General features: G+C 32.1%; 1 protein-coding gene across 2 annotated transcripts; it reads right to left on the bottom strand.

Moving 5' to 3' along the window:
* Positions 1 to 4,719: 4,719 nt before the first annotated feature.
* On the bottom strand, positions 4,720 to 6,711 carry LOC121130557 (uncharacterized). 2 transcript variants are annotated; one of them, XM_040726301.2, is made up of 2 exons: positions 6,048 to 6,711; positions 4,720 to 5,975 (listed from the first exon to the last, which is right to left on the bottom strand). In XM_040726301.2, exons 1-2 carry the CDS (start codon positions 6,526 to 6,528, stop codon positions 5,827 to 5,829), a joined length of 630 nt encoding a protein of 209 aa, XP_040582235.1. In that variant the 5' UTR covers positions 6,529 to 6,711; the 3' UTR covers positions 4,720 to 5,826. The 2 variants fall into 2 exon arrangements, with proteins under 2 accessions (XP_040582235.1, XP_040582236.1); XM_040726302.2 differs by having other exon boundaries at positions 6,057 to 6,711.
* Positions 6,712 to 22,950: the final 16,239 nt, after the last annotated feature.

The raw sequence follows: 22,950 nt of genomic DNA, 5'->3' as shown, positions 1-22,950 counted from the left end.
AGTTGTTTTCGAAACGACAATCACTTATAGATAAATAGTTCAACCCCCAGTCTACTCTCCTTAAGCTGCAAGAAAAGGTTTTGTGTATTGGGTATAGCATAAGCCCCCCTTATATGACACTTGAAAAATCGAAAACCCTATCTTAGCCTGACGAAGGTTCAAAAAGCGTACAGTTCAGGCTAAGAAATGGATTATTCTGTCACTTGTCGATTTTTTTAAAGTTTTTCCACCAATTATTATTGCTCTGAACGTTGATTGACTGTATATAAATTAATTCTTGTTAACCAATGAGCAACAGATCTCTAGATAAGTAGTTACATAAATAAAAATCGATCAAGGATAATAAACCATTCTTAATCTGTATTAGAGATAACAAAAACACTTGAGATATGTTTCAAAAATATCATTCATAGATGGAGCTCCATCAGTAAAGGGTTAGAAAGGATATCATTCTATCTTGCTAGAGGGGATTTGACAAAATTCCTATCAAAAAACTTGATTCAAAACTCAAATTTCCTTTTGCCATCCCCTATTTTTTTTTTTTTACTAATGAGCTAAAAATCCTTAGATATAAGCGGCAAAAAAGCATTCATCTCAAAGCTATTTGTAGTCATTAATTCATGGGGTTTTGAAGAAATGAGAGTATTTCAGCTCAAGCCAAAGCTATCTAAAAAACATTCAAACTACTCGCGTTAATTTTTTTGAAAGCATGCTACTCATGCTTAAAATTAAAGAGATAAAGGGAAAAACATCTTGGAATTTGTTTTACTCCTGTGTAAAACTCTTTTGATAGAGCGGCATATGGACTGTTTGATGAACAATAATCGCCCCTATCAATCAAAATCTAAGAGGGTCTCAAATTTTTAACACTAAGAGTAAATTAAATTTCAGTTGATAAATTCAAATTACTTCGTGGCATCATTTTTTTGTAATATACCCTTTGCCTTGAGCTTGGGGTTCTCTTACTCTTAATTTGTTCAGTCATATTTATTCTTAAAAATCCGAATGAGTTTTGCCATGATACGTGCGCCGTACATCCACGGAAAAGTCGTGCTAGACGTGGAACAGTCTTTATAAATTACAAATAACATAATTTTAATATAGATTTTGATTTGAAACATTATTTTAAGCCAAGGATCATTGAAAGCAAGAAGAATCAGGACATTGTAGCTGGTAAAAAAAAATGCAGTGTACATTTTCGTTAAAAAGAAAGATTACAAACTTCAAAGTACGTATTATTCTCAGCTTTCACTATAGTTTATTTCCCTTTTAGCCTCTTATTTGTGTTATGAATGTTCGTTGGTTGGGTTTTATTAACTGTCCACAATTATTGAATAAATATTACATATTATTATAAAACTGATTTGGTGACTTTTTTTCTCCGTTTTTCTGTAGGAAAGGTTGAGAGATACTACATAAATAACATTGTTTATTATAATTTATATTATACGTATGGGTGATAATTTTGGTAAGAATAGAAAAGCGTGGAGGAGGAAGGAATAAATACGCATGTCATCTTTGTTTCAATAGTATACATCTTCTTCTATCAAAAACGATATCATTCCGGCCTTTATTATTAAATATTAATATAATATTAGATGCTGATAGTCGATAGAGAAATGAATAAAATGCCTAAAATAACGTCGCCTTCTGTCTGGATTTCTGAAAATAGAGGCCCTGGAATTTGGAAATATTCACTAGCCGAGAAACAGATGGCTTGTCGGATTTGTCGATATAAATGTGAATTTAGTCCCCCGTCTAGAATTAAACTATTCATAATAATCTCAATCAAATTTCTTGGGCCATCACAGCTTTAGAAGTACGATTACCCATACTTGTCAGCATTACCATCGTTGAACTGCAACAAAATGATATTAAACTAGAGCCATTCCGATCTAAATTGACCAATTTCCTATCAGAAAATCCAGCTTAAAAAATGAATTTAGATACCTAGCCTGTGTTGAAGGTTCAATTTATAGAAATACCCCATTGTAAATTGTGAAGTTGAGAGAATTTTCAGCATGTTTAGAGTCATCCACACCAAATTACGATCAAAGTTATCAGTAAAAAGTGTAAAATATTTACTGATTTCGAAATGGAATATACATTTGATGTATTTTCTTAGACTTCTATAAATAAAAACGTAAAAATCACAATTAAGTGATTATTTTATCATCCATTTATTTATTGAAGACATTCCTATTCAAACAATCAAATAATTGCCTATTATATTCTACGGCTTGAAGGAGATACTCTCTCTGCTTGGGATTTTTAATTATGTTGTTCGCATAGTCTGTCATCATTTTTATTACTCTCTTTCAGGGCGATATTCCTCTTTTGATCATCATCTAAAACATTGCTGAATAGAGCGAAGGGAACCAACTCCTCTATCAAATACCACAGGGGATTTTGAAGCCTCTCCATGACGATCCTTGCTAAATCATTGTGTGTTCTTCTGAACAATAATATGTCTGGGAACATTTCAAGTCATTTACAGGAGCATCTGCTACAAATGCTGAAGTCATGCCCTCATGCCCATTGGCGTATAAAACAAAGTCAGGAATTTGTTCATGCTGTCCAGCTTTTTCATTGTACCTTTCACATGTTGCCTTTCCTCAATGAATAGAAACATCTTTTGAGAGTATATATTTATAGTCATCCATCGAGCTTGATGATTGCTCCAGTCAGTACCTAGAGGAGAAGTAAAATCATAGTGAATTCTGTCATTTTTTGATAGTGAGCTCTTGGAAATGTGTCTGATTTAAATTGTATCCATCTTCTTTAAACAATTTACCCTTGCATAATCTTTTAATAGTGAGGCTTTTTGTATGTTCTTTATTAAAGTGACTCCATTTGTCCTTTTAGCGTTTAAACAAAGGATTTTCTAGAGACTGAACTAAATACCTTTTCCCAAACGGGGTCTATGTATATGCTGTCTACATACTATATAAAATATCTTATCTCTAATTGGTTTTATAAAAGCTTGGTGGCTCCTGTTGAATTCCACCATTCCTAGAGGTAGGTTCAAAACCAGGGAGTAATCCTATCCGTGAATTATAATGCCCCTAATAGATCTATTAGTATATTGGCTGAGCATTCTCCTGTTGAGCTGCAAATCACTAGCACTCCCAACAGTTTTCCTTGAGGCTATCCGGGTTGAATCCATGAAAACCTCTCTACATTTTGATATCCCTGAAGGATCTTCATTGAATAATGACAATTTATGTTTGATTAATTTTATGACTTGTTTATGTTTCGAGGAGTAGTTGATGTAGAAATATCTAAGCCCGATTTTGCACGTGGAAAAAAAATATTGGGTCCAATTGTGTTGTAAGATAGTCCTAAATGATCCGCAGTATCGCATATGATTACTCATTTTATGATTCAATTTTTTGATTTTTTCTAAAACCAAGCCTCTAAATTATAATTATGTCTACTATTTCACCTTAGATCATTTAGCCTCAAGGATATTTTGTTTTAATATGTAAACAAATGAGATTTATACGGGTTAAGTACATATTTCTGGATTTATTTGATGTTTCTTTTAAAAATTTAATCAAAACATTTTATGTTTTTCCCTTAAAATTATATTAAATAATATTTTAATACAAACATACTCATACTATCGAAATCTCACTATGAAAAAGTAAACAAAATAGGTAATATTATAAGAAAGGAAGGACTCGAATCAATGAAGAGCCCAGTCACTTCTGCACTATCAATTAATTATTCATTTTGAAATTTACTAAGGGATTGACAAACAAGCTTTATGTGAGGCAAGATCCTAATTCCATGATTATTCCAACAGAAAACAAGCATTTAATGAGTTTTATAGTAATAGTCATTACATCTTTTTTTGATGAAAACATTCAGGGAAAAAGCAAAAATAAACTATAAGGAAGTGCAAAATAGTTTAAGGCCAAAGTACCAGTCCTTGCTATATATTTATACGGAGTGGCATTAATTTGTAGTCATTTTTTTATTATTTTTTTTACATATTGAAAATAATTAGAATTTACAACTCTAGGTATATGTATGGGCGTACATTGAGTAGATTTAACCTGTAAACACATTTTATGTGATATTGGACTAAAAAATAGTGTTGACTCTTAAAAGAAAAGTCCCGGCCAGTTCAGTCCCGCATTTAATTTAGTTTAGTTAAAATTTATGGCTCTTTACCGTAGACATACACGTGAAAAGAATATAGAAATACTAAGGATAAAGTGCAAGACCATACCTTGGGATATTTGGTCTACTACAGCAGATCCTAAAAAATCACATAACCCCCCCTTATTGTAGCTTTTAAGCACAACAACCAACATTCGGTTTGGGTTCCTAGTGCCTGTTTTGGTAGGTTATCTTCTAATTCATTTCCTCTTATTTCAATATCACCTTTGCACCAGTCAAATCACTCATTTTTTTTCACTTTTGTCTCTGTTCAATATTTGTTTTCACTTTTGACTTCATCACTGGTTCTACATGGATTGATAATAGCAGCAATTGATTGTTGAGGTTTCTATTGTTTGAGAAGAGCTTCAACTAATTTCAGTTCTCCTTATCAGTCCTAAAACTTATAAAGTTGAGTCTTGATGACGTCAATCAACTTTGTTTCTTCTATTTTTATCAGTTCTGACACTGACAGTCCGAAAGACCGGTCGTAAGGACAACCCTTCGACTAGACTGGTCTGTACCAAATAAATAAGAACTGAACCACAATTGTCAACCTATGACATATTAGATTTTGAGTAAAGCATATTCATTTCAAATATAATACTATAAATATAATTCTTTTTTATTAAAATGTATCCATATTTTGTTAATAATATTTTGAAGCAATATTTATATAATGAACGTTCAAATCCTAATAATTAATTCCTGCCATTGATTAATTCATATTAAATTAAGTATATCTATTTGGAAAATATATAATATAACATAACATTTTCCTATAATTTATTTGAATAATTATTATCAGAGACGATAAACAGATCAATTTGACGGATTAATAAACGATTATACTATTATATAAAAAAATTATAAAATATCATATCTTCATACAATGTATTACATAATAGGCCGTCAGCACAGAAGCAAGATAAAAGGATTTATCTCAAAATGGAGTGTGAGTTACATATCTGCTCCCTTTTTGTAAAACCTATTATATACATGAATAAATGATGCTTCTCCGATTTGCATGCTTTGATAAATTAGTCATGAACTCTATTATTAAGCAAACAAAGTAACTTGACTTAATCTCTACTAATTATATAATTAGTTAATCCAAATAGCTTTTTCAATCATAACAAAACCGGTGGTTGTTTATATAAGGATTATAGGCTTTACAAACAGAGGGTAGATATGTGTTCATCGACTAATTATCCTCAATTTCTATTAACAAATTATTCTCGTCAACCCTTTGGAGTCGTCACAAGTTGAAGTTGAACTAGGCAAAATTGACCTTTACAATTAAATAAGGAGAAATCGACAGATTTTATGGTTGAAAGGGGTCATTTCGTTTCTTTAAACAAATAAAAGTTCGACCCTATAGATAAAATTCTGCAGTATCTTAACTCTCCCTACAAAATTGAATCATAAGCCAATAATTGAATCTAATATGTCGATAAAATATTGGCCTGTATGTATATATGATGTAAAATAAGTAAATGAGATAGGATTTTCTCCTTTTTCTAGATTGTTTTTATGTTGACCTCTTCACATATGTAGCAATTCCAAAGCCATCATCTCCATCTGCCATGGCTCAATCTCCATAAAGGATCCCACGCATTTCTCTAATTGCTAAGTCTTCTAACTCATCAAGTCCAGTGTTTACCAAATGTGTGCCAGCCTTTGACCATACTCCAGAAATCCCTCAGTAGGTGGCATCTTAATGTTATCTTGGAATCGAACTCGTTTAAGGAACATGGAGTTATGGCAAGAGCAACAACAATTGTTGGAACTAGGGGATTGGCGTGTCTCTATGTACAAAAAAAAAAATAAATATTGAAATATGATCCGAGTCATTAATTTAAATATAACTGATTAAATACCTATCCTACCTCGATCCCCATTCATTTCTTCATTTGATGACATTTGCTTAAAGCTCCGCTTCATTCCTCGACTCAAAGACTTTTCTTCCAAGAGTCCCCTTGTTCCAATGTCTTCTTTGAGGGACGTCTTGACTCTAAGAGATTCACTTTGGTAATCAGGATGAATCATAAGGATAGGTTCACTATTTTGTGGTATCTTGAAAGCATTGGGCAGCTCATACTCAATGGAACAGTCTACGAAAAGTGGCTCTGAATAATCCTTTGAATAACGTGGAAATCGGTAATGCAACATATCATAGGGGGACAATTGAAATGGATAGGGTCTGTACGGAGTCGTCGATGGGATAAAAGTTGTAGAAGACCATTGAAGATGGTCATATTTATTCGGTGTAGAGTGATAGTTCAGGATCTCAGGAGCGTAAAAAGAGTTATAATTCCCAATGTGCTGCTCTGTAGAACAAGGCTGGATCACAGTCACCATGTTGAGAGTAATTTAAATACTCACAAAACTAGTTTTAGTAACGGTAGGAACTCAACAATCGATAAGGTCATCAAATCGTGGATGGAAGTTAAAGTTTATTTGTTCAATGAATAATTTCAAACTAATATGATGTTAATTCTTTTATCCGTTCGAACCCACTCTGTCCCTGTTCATGCCGGTAATGACAAGAAATTGAATTATGAGTTTCTGTAATATTGAATACAAAAAAAGGAAAATAATCGTCCTCGGCGTGCGTTCTTTCATTTTGAGGGATCTATTTAAAGAGAGTGTTATATTAATATAGGTATATTCATAGTTATTAATTATAATTTATAATCAATATGTATTTAATAAATAGATGAAAAAGTAAAAATAAGTATTAATAATATTTATACACAGAACCTTTTCATATGGAGATATGTATCTAATAGAAAAACAAGTTAAGATTCATCAGGCTGGAACAGTTGGTCTTAAATAGGGGGTACGTGTAGCCATTGGGGTACTTGGAGTCACTCTAGGGGGTACTTGAAATTTTGAAAGAATGTTTTACAAGTGGTACATAACTTAGGGGCGTCTGCATGGGTGAGCTGGAGGCGGCATCCCTCAAATTAAGGGATTTTTGTTTTTTACAACAAAAAATTTCTCTAAAAATTTTAGAATTGAAATTTTTTTTCCAAAAAGTTTAATTTTTTATGAACAGCAACGGATTTAGAATTTTTTTTTTCAAAAAAACATACATTTTTTACTATAGATATGGATTTATAATTTTTCCCAAAAAATTCAACAATTTCAAATTTCTTTCAAAAAGTTTTAATTTTTGGATTTCTTTTTAAAAAAATCCAACAATCTAGACCCCTCCTCTGGACGACCCTGTCATTGAAGCAAAAAATGTTTTGTGCTTTTTAGGGTGGTGTACTATTTTACAAGTTGTTCCTCTCTAAAAATAGGTACAGATAGGTTCCTGGTCTAGAAAAAAAGTCGGATTATAAGGAGAAAAATATCTGATCTTTGCAAATGGAATATGTGTTGCGTCGACATAAAAACAATCTTGAACAACAATCTAGAAGGGGAAATATTTTTACTTAATATATACACGTCTCCACTAGTCGGTGTTTTTTGGAACAAGAAAAAATCCATATTATATGAAATCCCCTTTGTATGGGGACACTTTTTTAGTACTAAACCCCTAAAATACGAGAAGTTATTTATCAAAGTCCTTTGTTTTGTTTTTTAAAATAAAAATATTTTATTAACCATAAATTATGTCAGACCAGATACTTGTCAAATAATTGTAAAACTTAATCGGGTATTTACTTGATGTTTAATCCGGTCATTTTAATACTCTAAAATTTAAATAATTGGAACATAATCAAGCAACCTTTTTAATTATAAGTCTGTATATTCAGTATTACCCAAAAGATTTATTTATAGTTATCAAATCAAATACTTACTTCCTCTATGTGAAATTATATATTTCTTTAATATGAATATATAGCCATATTATGAGGAAACTCAACAAATACCAAAATCCTTGTTTCGTTGATTCATAAATAGTTTTTTTTAATCATTTAACATCGTAATATAAAGAAATACAATATGAGAGGAATATACTGCACTATATGGGAAGTCAGAATAATTCCAATGACCGCGTTATGCAAAACCCCCGTGGTATTTGAAACCTCATTATGCAGACCCCTCCTTTAAATTTTAATATTTTATAGACATATTTGGGTAAATTATAGGTTGTTTTAGAATTAGTGAGTAATTACTCAGAAAAGAGCTCTTTTTTTGTTTGTGAAAATCGCTCATTTGTCTAGTCTGGTATGAAATAAATAGACAAAACTGTGTATATGATGTACTCAATCACGAGCAGAATGTGAGGGAACCACATTCTGACAGCATCTAATGAGAGGAAAGATTAGTATTGCGGCCCAATTACTGTTGAATAATTCCCCTTGAATCTTGCAACAAAGGAGAAATACTTTTACGGAAAAAATTTCCTAACTTTGATTGGATGTTGTGCAATTGAACTTGAATCTGTTTGGAGTCATGGGTCAAGGCTGCCTTTTTTGAAGAGATAAAGAAAATTAAATGAAAACTGAGTTAAAAAAATGCCCTTTCCATTGAAAATTATGTCTAAGTTCGTGAAGCCCTTGGAAGGTATTTCTCTTTCATCAAAGCTAATTTGTCATTTTTAGCGGAAACTATTACACATCTAGAAACAGAAGCAATTTTCGTTTATAATTCCCTGAATATACTTTCTTAAACCGAAAACAAGACTAAAACAATTTATTGCAAAAAAGGGGAAATACTACAGATAAATTTTTTCATTCATAGAAATCCTGATCTTCCTTTTATACAAAAGGTTAAACCCATGACATGATTATAACCAGTGTCGATAACTAAATAGACTACTGAAGATCTCACCACCTTTCAATTGGTTCCAACTACCAATGCAGACGTTGAACGTCTTTAGGTATGTTTAAAACTATCAATACTGATCGAATGCAAGAATGAACGGAAGAAAATCTTTCTAAAAACCTTGGTTTGTTGATATAATGTAACAAAATTTAAAATTTCATTGAATGTAATAATACAAGATTAAATTATCCTTAGAAAACTGTATTTTTCTTGACTTACAAATTTCTCAATTTTGATACTTTTCTGTGATCATTTAAAAAAAAAATATTAATCTTTTTTTCCTCATTTTGGCAAAAAAAAAAAGCTACAAAATCCCAAGTCTAATTATAGGCTTTGTATTCAAATTTGTAAGAATGATTTCAGATATCAAAGAATTTTGTCTATAGTTTGGAATTTTAATTTGATTTAAGATATTTATAACGTCTCAATATGATCTTATTAATAAAATCTATCAATTATTTTATTGCGATAGTTACTTTTGGCTACTTTAAGAGTGCAATATGCGGGGAATTCAGGGGATGAATAAGATTTTTTTTTGATAGAAATTGAGAGTTATTCCGAGAAGAATAAAAATTAATCCACACACAATTCTATTTGGGTGGCCCTTCAAAATTAATGTTTTAGGCATAGTTTAGAATTGTTATTTGAGTGAGGAGTCTTATGCCCAGATATGGCCATTCAAATAATAAAATTTGTCAGGAAAAAAATGTCAAAAATTCAAAACCGGAAGAAAACGTGAAATATTAATTTTTTTGAAAAGGATTTTCAAAAATCCACAGCTATTCTAAAAATTGATTTTTTTTTGCAAAAATATATAGATGTTTACAAAAAAATAAATTTTCTTTTTGAAATTTTTGGAAAATTCACAGCTTTTTTCAAAAAATGAAATTTTTTACAAAAAATTCAAAAATTCAATTATAAAATTAATTTTCTCGAGAAAAAAAATTCAAAAATTCAATTATAAAATTCAATTTCTCGGGAAAAAAATTCAATTATAAAATTACATTTCTCGGGGAAAAAAATTCAATTATAAAATTACATTTCTTGGGGAAAAAAAAAAATTCAATTATAAAATTACATTTCTTGGAAAAAAAATTAAATTATAAATATTACATTTCTTGGGGAAATAATTCAAAAATTGATAGTTATTCACAAAAAATTAGTTTAAAAAAATAGGAATTTTAAAATTCACAGATGTTTACAAAAAATAAAATTTTTTAAATTTACTAGAAATTGACGGTAATTTGTCAAAGAGTAGTACAAATAGAGTCCACAATCAGATTTGTGAATACTCATTCTAAATTGCTTTTATATTGTCGAGCCAAATATGCAGTTAATTTATTGTCTACCCTATGTAAGTAGGAATGTTTAATAGGACGGTTTGTTTTTCAACTTTTTTCGAACTTCGAATACGGAACTATAGGAAAAGTTATAAAAATCACCTTTGTAACATTTCATTTTTCAACGATGTCATCTTTAAGCAGTACATCTGGTTTAAAGTTTGAAAGGAGACAAAAGTTCTTTATTTCGTCAATTAGGATTAAAATATCCCATTAATCGTTACTTTGCGTTATTTAATTTTAAAAGGGATTATTCTAACCTATTAAAAGCAGGGAAAAAGAATTGCATAAGAGAAATTTGAAAAAAAAGAAGGATGGACGATAAAAGCGGGTCATCAAATTTAATAACTTTTTTGGTTCCACTGGCTAATATAAAAAAACAACTTAATCCATACTTTTTATAGGGTAAAAAAATGTCTATGAAAATTATTTAATACTAAATTATTAAAAACAAAAAAATCTTTTAGTATTGACCAATTAAAGAGTTTTTGCCCTTTTTTAAATGTTGGAATATGTTTTTTGTTTTTTTTTGCATAGGCCATTTTCATACCATATGACAACTTTTTCGCAATAGCCTTAATCGAAATTCGAAAAAAGTTGAAAATCAAACATCTCTAATGCAGAATATTGTAATTACATATTTTTTGATGTATAGTTTTTAGTTCAAGGTGCTTAAAACCAAGTTTAAGACTTGGTTTTAGGTCCCAAGACTTTTGAATCCAGTTGGATATTCATCATAGTCTAGATTTTACGTTTCGTGATGGTTTCAATGAACATTTTTGAGAAAATCAGAGTTTTATCATAATTCCTTGTATTTTTTTCAAAAGCGAATTTTTTTAATGCTGTTAGTCTAATCCATACAGATCTTTACAATACAGATTTCAAGTTTTATAGAAACAAAAATAAAAATTGAACGATAAATTTAATAACACCCCTTCATTAAAAAAAAAAATATATATATATTTTCAAAGAAGTAAGTTTTGTATAAGAAACGAATAAACTAGTTTACTTTTATATTTTATCAAATAATTTTTATTGGAAATACATCTAAAAGAAATGTCTCATAAACTGTCCTTAAAAATAATTATTTTTTTGCTTAAAAGTAGAAATAAAAATAACAGGCACGTCAATTTGGATTATCCATTATTTTATTTTGAAAATATTTATACATCTATTGGCTTTAAATTCATAATAGAATAATTAAAATTATATTGTGTCAACATTTAACTAAAAAAAAATCAGTATACATATGTCCTCAAGAATAATTCTGGATCGTTTTTTTTATAGATGAATGACTAATAACGTCATGTATCTTTCCAGATTGTGAACAGGGGTGCCATCTGATGCTCACAACTACTATAATTGGAAAGAGGGGAAGAACTGTTCACAGAGTGAGACTGGGTGAAAAATCGGTCCATTGAGTGATATTGAAAAAATTGGTCCACTATTTGAAAAATATTAAATGCTTATAGGCCAAAATCAGTCAACATAAATCCCTTACCAGCAAACTTGGGAAAAAATTCTTCTCGAACCGAGTCTCAAATATAATTCTGGAACTTTTTTTATTCATGAATGTTTCCAAACCGTGTGGCAATACAAACATAATACTTTCAATATATCCACTATACCAGGGGCCACCAAACTATGGCCTACGGCCCATGTCAGGCCCTCTACGTTAGTTCATCCGGCACGCCGGAAGTACTTGAACTTGCTTGATAAAACGTATGGAATACGAAACTTTGTAATAAGGTATAAATTTGAATATTATCCTTAGAATAATACTATAAGATCTTGATATCTATGCTCCTTAAATGTACTATTATTCCAGTATATTTTATGAGTAGTATCTAGTCAATAACCCTAGAGTAACTTTGTTCTATTCAATGCATTTCAAGAAATATATACATTCAGGCTCACCAGAAGGATCAACATTCATTTTCCCATCTATATTTGGGTATCCCACAATGATGCATCTTTACCCTTCTTTCATTTTTGGATACAGTTTTCTTCGCCCTTCATTATGGCTACTGAAGAAAAGAAAAGTGGACCACGAGTGTCGCGTTTTCAAAGAAGTGTGGGGAGTAAAGTAACGTAATGTGTAGCACAAGTGTTGCACTTTTGAAAGAGTGCAATCTCGCCCGCGCTCGTAATTCTTTCGGTTATCAGACCCGCAGTCAAAAAAATTTGGTGACCCCTTCTCTATACCAATATTTTTGAGAGGAATCCTAAATTTATGAATCAAATTTCTTGATATTATTTTGGACTTGCAATAAAATAAATTGATCCATTATTTTTCCTTTAGAGGTTTTTTTATCACTTTGTTGTTATAATATATAATAAGATATAAATTAATTTCTTCCTTTTCAGATTCTAACAAAGAAAAATATAACTATTGTGGCTCCCGCAAAGGATTGGATTTAAATAGTTTAAATCAGGTGTGACTATAATATTTCCATTTAATACAAAATTGCCTCCTCATGGTGTTGATATTTGTATCTAATTATTATTTATAACTTTATGAATTAGCAAGGGAAAAAGAAATGAATCAATTTTTCAGATTTAAAAAGACTTATTTAGACTTAAGGTCAAATGATACTCGAACTTATGCATCAATAAACAGTGTTAGATAATATTATTATTTAGTTGAGTAAAAAGTTCCTTATTACTTGACTTATGATTTTTTTTTTTTTTGCCCAAAATGATCCCTCGACGATTTTGTAAGTTTTCGAACTGATAAAAAATAAATGGTCTATGATTTTAGTACTAGGCTTATTTTAACATATAACCTTATATGAACCAAAAAAAAGGTTTAGGATGGGGGAAAAAATGCTGAATATAATCCCAATAACACCATATCCACTATTGAACATGGGAGTGGACACATTAGGTTTTGTGGGTGTTTCTCTACTAGGAGAAATAACGATTTCAACGTATCAAAGTTAGGATGGACAGGAAATCAGGAAAAAAAATAAAGTCTTAGTTTTAGGAATTTAAAAAAAATAATCATTGAAAAATAAATTTAAAAATTTTAATTTTAAATAGGGAGTTTTTTGGAAATAAAATTTTTAAAATTTTATTTCAAATATAAAATTTTTTGAAAAAATTTCAATTTTTTTAATTCAAAAATCCTTATCTATTCACAGAAAAAAAAATTTGTAGAAAAAAATTTGAAAAATTAATTTAAATTTCTTAAAATTAAATTTTGAAAAAAAAAAAAAATAAAATACGAATATTAAACTTTCTGGTAAAAAGCAAAAATTCCTTCATATTGGAGGGGCTAAATCCCTTCTTGCCTAACCCCTGCGGAGGGTACTGAAAAAGAGTCGTGAAATGTGTCTTCCAGCATGAGATTTACCAAAATATACGACCATGGCAATAAAGAAGTATCATGTTAAGGTCATGGAGTTGCTTAACCTTAATCCCAATTTATGTAGCTACTCTGTTTTGAAATGCTCTTTCACAGTTGGTACTCGTAGATTATACAATCAGAACTAAGTCCACTATTTGTAGAATATTGGATAATATAATCAATGAAAAAACGCTTATCAATAGTCATGTATATCGTGTGTATTTTTGTAGCGTGCCTCCCTTTTTAGAACTCCTAATCTGAAGAAGTATCTTTCTTTTCTTCAGCTGTTGTCATTATTATATAACTCCTGAGCAGTGAATATTCCTTCCTTCCTACTATATTCAAAATCTGATTGAACGTTCGTGTGAGCTCATAAAAGACTGAGAGTAACCTTGATGACTTGTTCTAAAGTTATAATTGCAAGTCTTTTTTGGAATACTAGTAGAATTGAGGATCGGCAATCTAGTAATTCTTAGAAATGTCTTTGTTAATGTCTTTCTTCCCCTCCTCCCTTGTCTCAGCTGATTGTAGCTGATCAAAGGAAACGTGATTTACCTAAGGGGATCTCCTCCAAAACTTTCTTCAAATTGTAAAGGTATCATCATATACTCATGATTTTCCTTACGACGTATTGATTCCTCTCCACGTGACGTTTCAATTTTTAAACTCTCAGTATATTAAGATATATCATATGAATATTACGTATTATTTTAGTGGACCATTGGGCTCCGAATTCGGGGGAAAAAAATGTTATGAAACCTATGTTATGGTCTTAATATTTTCAAAGATATTTTATATTGCACTTAATAGCTTGAATGTTAAAATTACGACCTTTCGATGATCCAAACCATTACTTTACAAAGACACACTCTGAAGTTCCTCAAAACATGAATCAGTTACATATATTTTTGACGATTTAAATTATATATTAATGAGATGTCATAAAGTTATTTTATTTTTTTAAATGAGTCTCCTGAGAATAAGTTCGACCCAATTACGTACTCTCATCTGCTTATATTTAAAAAAATATATATATATTTTTGTAGCAATTAAGTTAACAATATTTAAAAAAAATAGAAAAATAATAATTAACTTCTTTAATTAATATATCCTGTTAAATGTCAAAATGGAGAGTTTTAATTAAATATTATTTTTGCTTACTCCTTACTCTTATAGCATTTTTAATCATACATATACATTCATAAAATCTATATCTAATTTAACATTTAGTAGTGTTGGATTCAAGTTAAAACTTCCGAGTTTTTGTGGAGTCTGAGTAATGGAAAAGACAAATATTGTTTCATTGAATGGATCAAATATATATAATTTAAACAATTAATTCAGTCTCACTAGATTAATTATTATTAGAAAAAATTTAATTAAAGTCGAGTTTTTTTTTAGTGACAGTCATATTCAAATCCAAAACTAATATTTAGCAATATGAAGAAGAATATTATCCGCAGAGAATAACAAAAAAAGTAAAAAAATATGGATAAATTTCAATTTGCAAATTTGCTAAATTATGAATATTGATATTAAATTATCTTTATCTTTTAAGTAGATAAAGTAATACCGGGTGGTCCATTAAAATCTAAACACTTTGAATGATTAACTTCAATAAGGTATAATTTATTAATGAACAATATAATTTCAACAAAATTAATACTATACATTGATGTGTGTCTGAGCTCTCCATATCATGAATGTAGCCGCCCTGAGTGGCAATGACGGCTTCCAGTCGGCAGCATGGTGCTGGCTGACAGCTGACTTGAGGGCATTGTTGTTTGGAAGACGGTCACTTCAGACCTTCCCTCGACATGTATCCAAAAGGTGTAGTCAAGGGAGTTAGGATCAGGGCTGTAGGGGGCTAAAATGTCAAAAAAGAGTTGAAAAGAACTCAAAAACTCTTGCAACGGAGGATATGGGGTTCTTTCATTGAGGGTGTCAAAAAAGGCCTCTCCCCCTACACAAGGCTCCTTTTTTTTATTTTAAAAAAGCTCTTAAGACAGTATGGTGTGAAACGCAAAAATCTCTTGTATGGGCATTCATGGACTTTAGGGGCTTGGCCTGGTCTGATTTCTTTAATTCCTCCGGATCTTGTTTGGCCTTATTGACAGAGCCCTCCTTTCTCTCCAAAGTTTTTGACTTGCGGCTGTCCTAGAGACGTCCAACTGCTCTAAGTGCGCGAATGGAAACTTGTCAATCACGTTAAAGTGTCATTTTTTCGACTTGTACGTAGGCCCGAGAGCTCAAGTTTCTTTGTATTGTAACTAATTGCTTATATATCAAAATATTAAATAATTTAAATCACGGAACCTTCATTAATTATTGAATTTGAAATTGATCAGATTTCAATGGACATAAAAAAACCCCATTTAAAACATACAATTATTATTCAAATATCAGTAAAAATAGTTGAAAATTTTTTTTGGGGAAAAAATGTCTTATTATAAGGGTTGAATTCATGTTATATGTATAGAGTTCGGACGAGTTTGAGTAATTTAATATTGAGTCGAGTTCAAGTTTTTGAGTATTGAAGCCCGTTCACCGGCAACGTTTTTAAAACATTGATGAAATGTCTTCATACTTATTATTTAGTTTTGCGTCCACAGGAGGAAGAAAACTACATAACACATAGTTAGTGAACTGTGTTATCAAATTATTTCAATTCTGTATCATTATACTTTATTCCCAAAACTTTTTGCCTTACTTTTGAAACATCCTTCAGAATAAAGGCAAATTTTTGTTGTTTTAAAAATGGAATTATTCGTAAATTTTGTAGTTCTGCATCAAGATATTGTGAATTTGTTCGATTTTCAGTCGTTCTTTTCGTTAAAAGTAAATATAATTTGATAGATGTTTTTTTGTGTTTTTTTAAAAACTGAATTTATAATGTTTGAACTATACTGGTCACAAATCATATCTTTTTGATACCTCAAACTAATGTCGTTAAGATAGTCTAACAAATAAGGTATTTTTTCTCCTTGTTTGAACTCAAAGGAAGTATGTACATGGTTGTTCAGGCAAATCCAGACCATCTTTAACTACAAGTCCCGTAGTTATAAAAAAAGAACTCCTGTATTCCTTGTAGTCCTTAAACGTTCCTTGAACTCATTTCCTGGAACTCCAATGAACGCTCTTGCCAAAAAGCACTTAGTAAGCCGTGCAACAGTCTCAAGAGCCATAAACACTGACTTGAGGATGATACAACAAAAGACATATCCTTACTATCAAAATGAAGGCCACCCTGATATCCCACAGAAGAAAATTGCTGAAGTATTTGAAGATCCATGGTACCCGAATCACCTTTTATTCGGATCAGAAACAATGGACTTTCGACAGATTCCATAACATCTGGAACGAAAAATTGTTGGCCACATACAGGGAGCGGGGATCAAATTGTCGCCTACTTTAAACTTGGTAACTTGAAGACAACATTATTAAATAAAAACCGGTTATTAAATAGGAAAGCTATTCTCGTCAGCTGACGATACGTAGTTCAGTTAGCATCATGCCGTCATCATATGAGGAGATAAAGAGCTATAAGTGGAACGAGGAGCTTTCGATGTCCGCCGTAGTCATGGCATTGATTAATAATGGAGGTGAAATCTCCAATTCAACGATTGCTTCAACCTTAGGAGTGAATTTACGGACTGTTCAGCGTATCCGTAAGAAGCTAGAGGACACCTGGGATGTTGATGCCACCATAAAGAGGGCACCCAAGGAGGAGGGCGCCGTCAGGAAGGTCAGGGACACCGACTTTGTCGACAAGGTGAAGAAGATGGTTGAGGATGACCTTTCTAGGTCCATGAAGGCCATGGCGAGGGATCTGGGCTGCCATGAGAAAACAATAAGGGATTGTGTATCCGAGGATTTAAGGCGCAGGAGCTACAAGATGCAGGTGGGCCTGATCTTGCCCAGAAGGCAAAGGACAACAGGCTGATGAAGTCAACAAAATTGCTCAACAAGCTCAAGCAGCCAAAGCAGCCCGGGATGCTGTGGTTTTCTCTGATGAAAAGAATTTCTGTCAAGATGAGAAGGTCAACAAGCAGAACAACAGGTGGATAGCCACCTGGACCAGCCATGTGAGGAAGGTAATGAAGACCAAGTTCCCTGCAATGGTCATGGTGTTCGGGGTGGTCAGCAGTGAAGGTCATGTTATGCCTCCCCACATGTTTGAAACGGGTCTAAAGGTCAATACAGAGGTCTACCTGGATGTTATGGAGAAGGTGGTTCTGCCCTGGATCCAAGGGGTGGCCGGACACAGGGCCGGTGTGTGGCAACAGGACTCAGCACCCTGCCATGTGTCCAAAATCTCCATGCAGTGGTTAACCAAGAACTGTTATGACGTCGTAACCAAGAATTTGTGGCCTCCTAACTTTCCCGACCTTAATCCTTTGGACTATTTTGTCTAGGGCTATGTCAAGAGACATATCAACAGACATCCCCATAGCACCAAGGTCAGCCTGATGGACTCCATCAAGGAGGTATTCGGCAACATGGACACTGCCCAGACCGTATTGAGGCTGTTATTGATTCCAACGGTGATTATATCAATGAATGGCTACTCTATACCTATATGCGTCATAGTTTTGATTTTCAATAAAAAGTTACAAAATGTATATTTTGTGTTGTTTTTTGTAGAAAAATATTTTGGCGACAATTTGATCCCCCTTCCTGTAGATATCTACGGCAGTGGCATCCTCCCAACTCCTTTGAACCAAAGGAGCGTCGTGATACCGAACACTACAGTCAACTCCTATATGACCAAGTGATACCTTGGATGAAAGCTGAGGCCAATGGTGTCAAGTTCCTGTTTCAACAAGACTCGCCCTCTCTCGCAAGGCCTGCAAGACCCAAAAGTTTTTTTTCAAAGAATCGACGCTGCCATTTTAACACCCCCAATACCTTGTCTGGCCCTTTAATAGCTCCCCTATCCCCTGGATTACTTATTTTAGGGGGAGTTAGAGACAAAGTTCTCTTCCAATTCATACAACAACATCGAGACCTTGAACGCCTCCATCTTAAAACAGCAAAGTCTCCCCCGCGGACGTGGTCAATTCTGCAAATCCTTTTGGTATCGTATCGAACGAATGATAGGCAAGAATGGCTTATTCAAGGATTTTTTTCTTTTGTATTATTGGAAGTTGTAAATAAAATTTGGAACCTCTACTTACTTCCCTTATTGATCAAGATGCAATTAAAGGTAATCCGGATTTACCTGAATGCCCCTGAAATTTTGAGTCAATGTCTACTGTGAATCATGTAAAATTCGTTTAATATTTGGGATATCGCTTTACCCCTGTTTACTAAAAACGTACAAATTGATGTTATTCTGGATAAGAGTGTTGATGAATGATTTATCTCATGATAATCTTATTATTAGAGAAGGAAAAATGAGTGCATTGGAGGTGTAAAAATGAGCACCTCCAGTTAATAAGCACAATTTTACACGAGAAGTTACGACTTGGACAAGCAGGCAGTACAATATATTGACCACGGTACAACGGTGTTAGATTTGTTCACACATAAAGCTGTGTTCTAAACATATTGACCTTGCAATATTTGTGGATGCTAGCTCAAAACAGATCCAGTTTCAATGTTGTATCTAATAAATACATTAATTTTATTTAGGTAATGATTGAAAATAATTTCTTACATTCTGTGATCCTTAGTCAAGTTGAGTAAAACTATTCTGCCAAAAGTATAATTTGTATCATAAAAATTGCACACAAGATATTATGATTTTTTTATAACTTAGTATGGATTGCATTTGTAGTCTCCAACGAATCATTATCAATTTCCATCAACAACCTTAGCAGGGATGTCGTCACCAAGGCTTGATTGCGGTTCAAATGCCGTATATAGGCGTGATAGAGGTTAAGGGCTGCTTTATTGAATATAATTATTTTGGTTATCTTGTTCAATCTGCAAAAAAACTGTGTGTTTATCAATACATTTTTTGCAAAAGATAGGATCAGTTAGTTTCCACGGCTCAAATAGCCTCTGTCCACTTTAAGTAAGAGTTGTTGATCCTTCACGCAAAAAATCTCCATATACCAAGTTTCTTATTCGGTCATTTGTCGATTTTTCTACTTTTCCCACATTATTAATGCTCTAAACGTTGATGGATTGAGTATAAATTAATTCTTGTTAACCAGTGAACAGCTGTGGCAGAACGAAAAACTTCCTAATATTTGGGAATAATTTGCTAACTTGAAACTGATTCTGAGTTCTTTGTTCATGCAAATCTTTGGATGAATGTTTGCAAGATATTATCGTGTGGAGTATCACAAATAATATCAGATAATTTATTCATAGTTTGTTTTACATATGTTGAAAAGAGACAGTGAGTAAACTACCAAATATCATCCTTTTTGAAGCATTTGTTGATAAGTAGTAATCGATTGTTCTTCTTCTATTTCTATAATATTATTTCACATATCAAAGTAAATAAAGAAAATTGTTATTCTGTATAAGAGATTATAAAAACACTTCAGATATATTTCTAAAATATCATTCATAGATGGTGCTCTATCAGTAAAAGGCTACGAAGGATACCATTCTAACTTGTTAGAAGGGATCTTGCAAAATTCCGGATCAAAAAAATTAATTCAAAACTCAAATTTCCTTGCCCGATACCGTATTTTTTTTCTATAAAATAAAAATCTTTACACAACAGTGGGGAGAAGGCGCATTGATCTCAAGGCTGGTTGTCATCATTAATTCATGGTGCTTTGGAAGAAATGAGAATATGTGAGCTCAATCTAAAGCTCAATCTACAGCGATTCAAAAAACATCTCATGAACTGTGTTTGAATGTGGATAAATTTTTGGAGCATGGTACTCATGCTTAAAATTAGGTAAAGGGGAAAAGGATCTAAGAATTTTGTTTTACGTCTGTGGTAAACTCATTTAATAGATCGACATATGGACTCTTTGATATACAATAATAGCCTCTAGGGGCCCCTCTATAATATGAAAGCCTGAGAGGGTCTCAAATTTTAAACACTAAGCATCTATGGCATCATTTTCTTCTGATATATACTTTGTTTTGAGCCTGGATTTTTCTCAGTTCTTTCAAAATTTCAGCACTTTCATACAAATAGTATTACTCCTATAAATGTACATAATGTATATTTCTTTCTCTAGGAATCACCGGGGCGCGAACGTACATACATCAAAAAGAATAACTTCTGAGCGTGCTGTCCAACAGCTATGGCGATTCCATGAGCACTTTTGAAGCTGCAAATTAGGAACTTGGTGTGTGAAAAAGTGTAAAACGAAAATAACTTTTTTGTAATTGTTTCAGTCATAATTATCGTTTAAAATCCTATAGAGTTTTGCCGCAATATTTGCACTCTACATCCGTAAAAAAACCCTCCTAGACGTTAAACAGTCCTTATAATGTACAAATAACCTAATTTTAATATAGATTTGTATTTCTAAGATTATTCTAAGAGAAGGATCATTGATGGCAAGAAGAAGTAAGCCACTGTAGCTGGTAAAAAAAAATGCAGTGCACATTTTCGTTAGAAGAAACATTACAAACTCAATGGCCTCTCTCAAACTATTATTCACAGCGGTTAATTCATTCTATTACCCATGTAGCCTCTCATATTGCTATGGATGTTCATTGGTTTAACTATAAGATGGTCTTATTAACTGTCAACCATTACTGAATAAATATTACAACATATTATTGTCTAAGTATCATTACAAACTGACTTTATGATCCCCCCCCTCTTTTTCTGGAGGAAAGGTTGAGAGATACAACATAAATAACATTGTTTATTATGTTATAGGCTTTTTATACATAGGGAGGGGGTTCGTGTGCTTGTTGATATGGAAATCTGGCATATATCTCCGTATGTAAAAGTCATATTGAGGCTTGAATTTATTTTTGGAACGTCAAAAACAAAATGCAGCATTATTTTGTACCTATTTCATATAATAGTTGGAGGTATTTTAGCTATAAAATCATTTTTCTCTTTTCAATTCCCCCCACCCCCTTCTACCACCATCAATAGCTCAAGTTGAAACAGTAGCTATTTACGATAAATAACATAGGGTAACACTCATTTTGTACAAAAGAATTCGAGCTAATAAAGGAACTTATCTTTGATTGCTGAATCCAAAGCGGATCACAGTTTTTCTCTCAGTCATCTGAATTCTGAAATATCTGGAATTATAGTACTTCAGGACTATTATCGTTTAGAGTATTTTTTTTTATAAATAAGATAGATCCTTTTCCGTTACCCTTCGAAGTGCTAATTAACCAAACAACTCGGAAAAGTCGAGATCCTTCATTCTTCCTTTACTTCCCGTCCCTACGCCTGACAAAAGTTATTTCGTTATTATTGAAAGGTTACGAGAATTGAATCCTCTGTCGCTGTCTCCTATTTTGAGATAGAACGAGAAAGTATGACGTGTGGGAAATTATACAGTCTACCCAAAAATTTCGATTATTTATAGAATGACTTTCAAAAAAAGATTACTTCACAAAATGTGAAGTCCCTCATAAAATTGGCCTTGTTAAAAATAAAAGAAATGTTACTTTCTAAATAAAAACCAGATATTAGCCCTTCGTGAGTGAATATACTTTTTATATCGTGGTTAGTGAACTATGTAATTCAGCAACCCTTAAAATAAAGCGTATTTAACTACTTTATAAACATTTGAACGTTTATACGATGATTAAATCCGACAATTTGAAGAATATTTTGAAGGAAAAGAGCCAAGATGCCTTAACGTTTCCTTAGATTAGCTGCAAGATGAATAAAATAATCACAAGTCCCGCTCTGTATCAAGCAAACGCATAGGCAGGAATTACTCCGTTTTTAATCCTCAATTCTACTCTGAGTCAAACAAGAACTCTCTCTTATAAATCCTTAGTATTACTCTCTTCCATTCATGAGCAAAATAATCCCTGTTTTCACTTTATACTTCAGTGTTCTCTCCTCCTGAATGGGTGAGTAATGGTAAGATCTTTAGAAAATGGCAAATATTGGCAAAAAAAAAAAAAAAAAAATCGTAAAAAATTGCTTGGGATTTTTGGGGAGCCCAAGAAGAAAGGAGGAGCGAGTGTTGTGGTATTACTGAATTGAGATGCTTCTAAAATTCAATTGAACGTTATATCCTAATTTTTTTATGGAAGGTAGGGGGATAAAACTTTTATAAAGAGAAGAACCTTCTCAATTTAAGAAAATAGTATTTAAATACATTTAAATACCAATGATAGAAAAAGTTTCTTTGTTATAAAAGAAAATTATAATCAAATTCCTCGTAGGGAGAGCTCCAATTCCAAACCACT

The sequence above is a fragment of the Lepeophtheirus salmonis genome, chromosome Z (genome assembly GCF_016086655.4).
Source record: "Lepeophtheirus salmonis chromosome Z, UVic_Lsal_1.4, whole genome shotgun sequence".
Classification (NCBI taxonomy): Eukaryota; Metazoa; Arthropoda; class Copepoda; order Siphonostomatoida; family Caligidae; genus Lepeophtheirus; species Lepeophtheirus salmonis.
The sequence above is the reverse complement of the archived record's forward strand: the minus strand, read 5'-3'. Positions and strand labels throughout refer to the sequence as shown.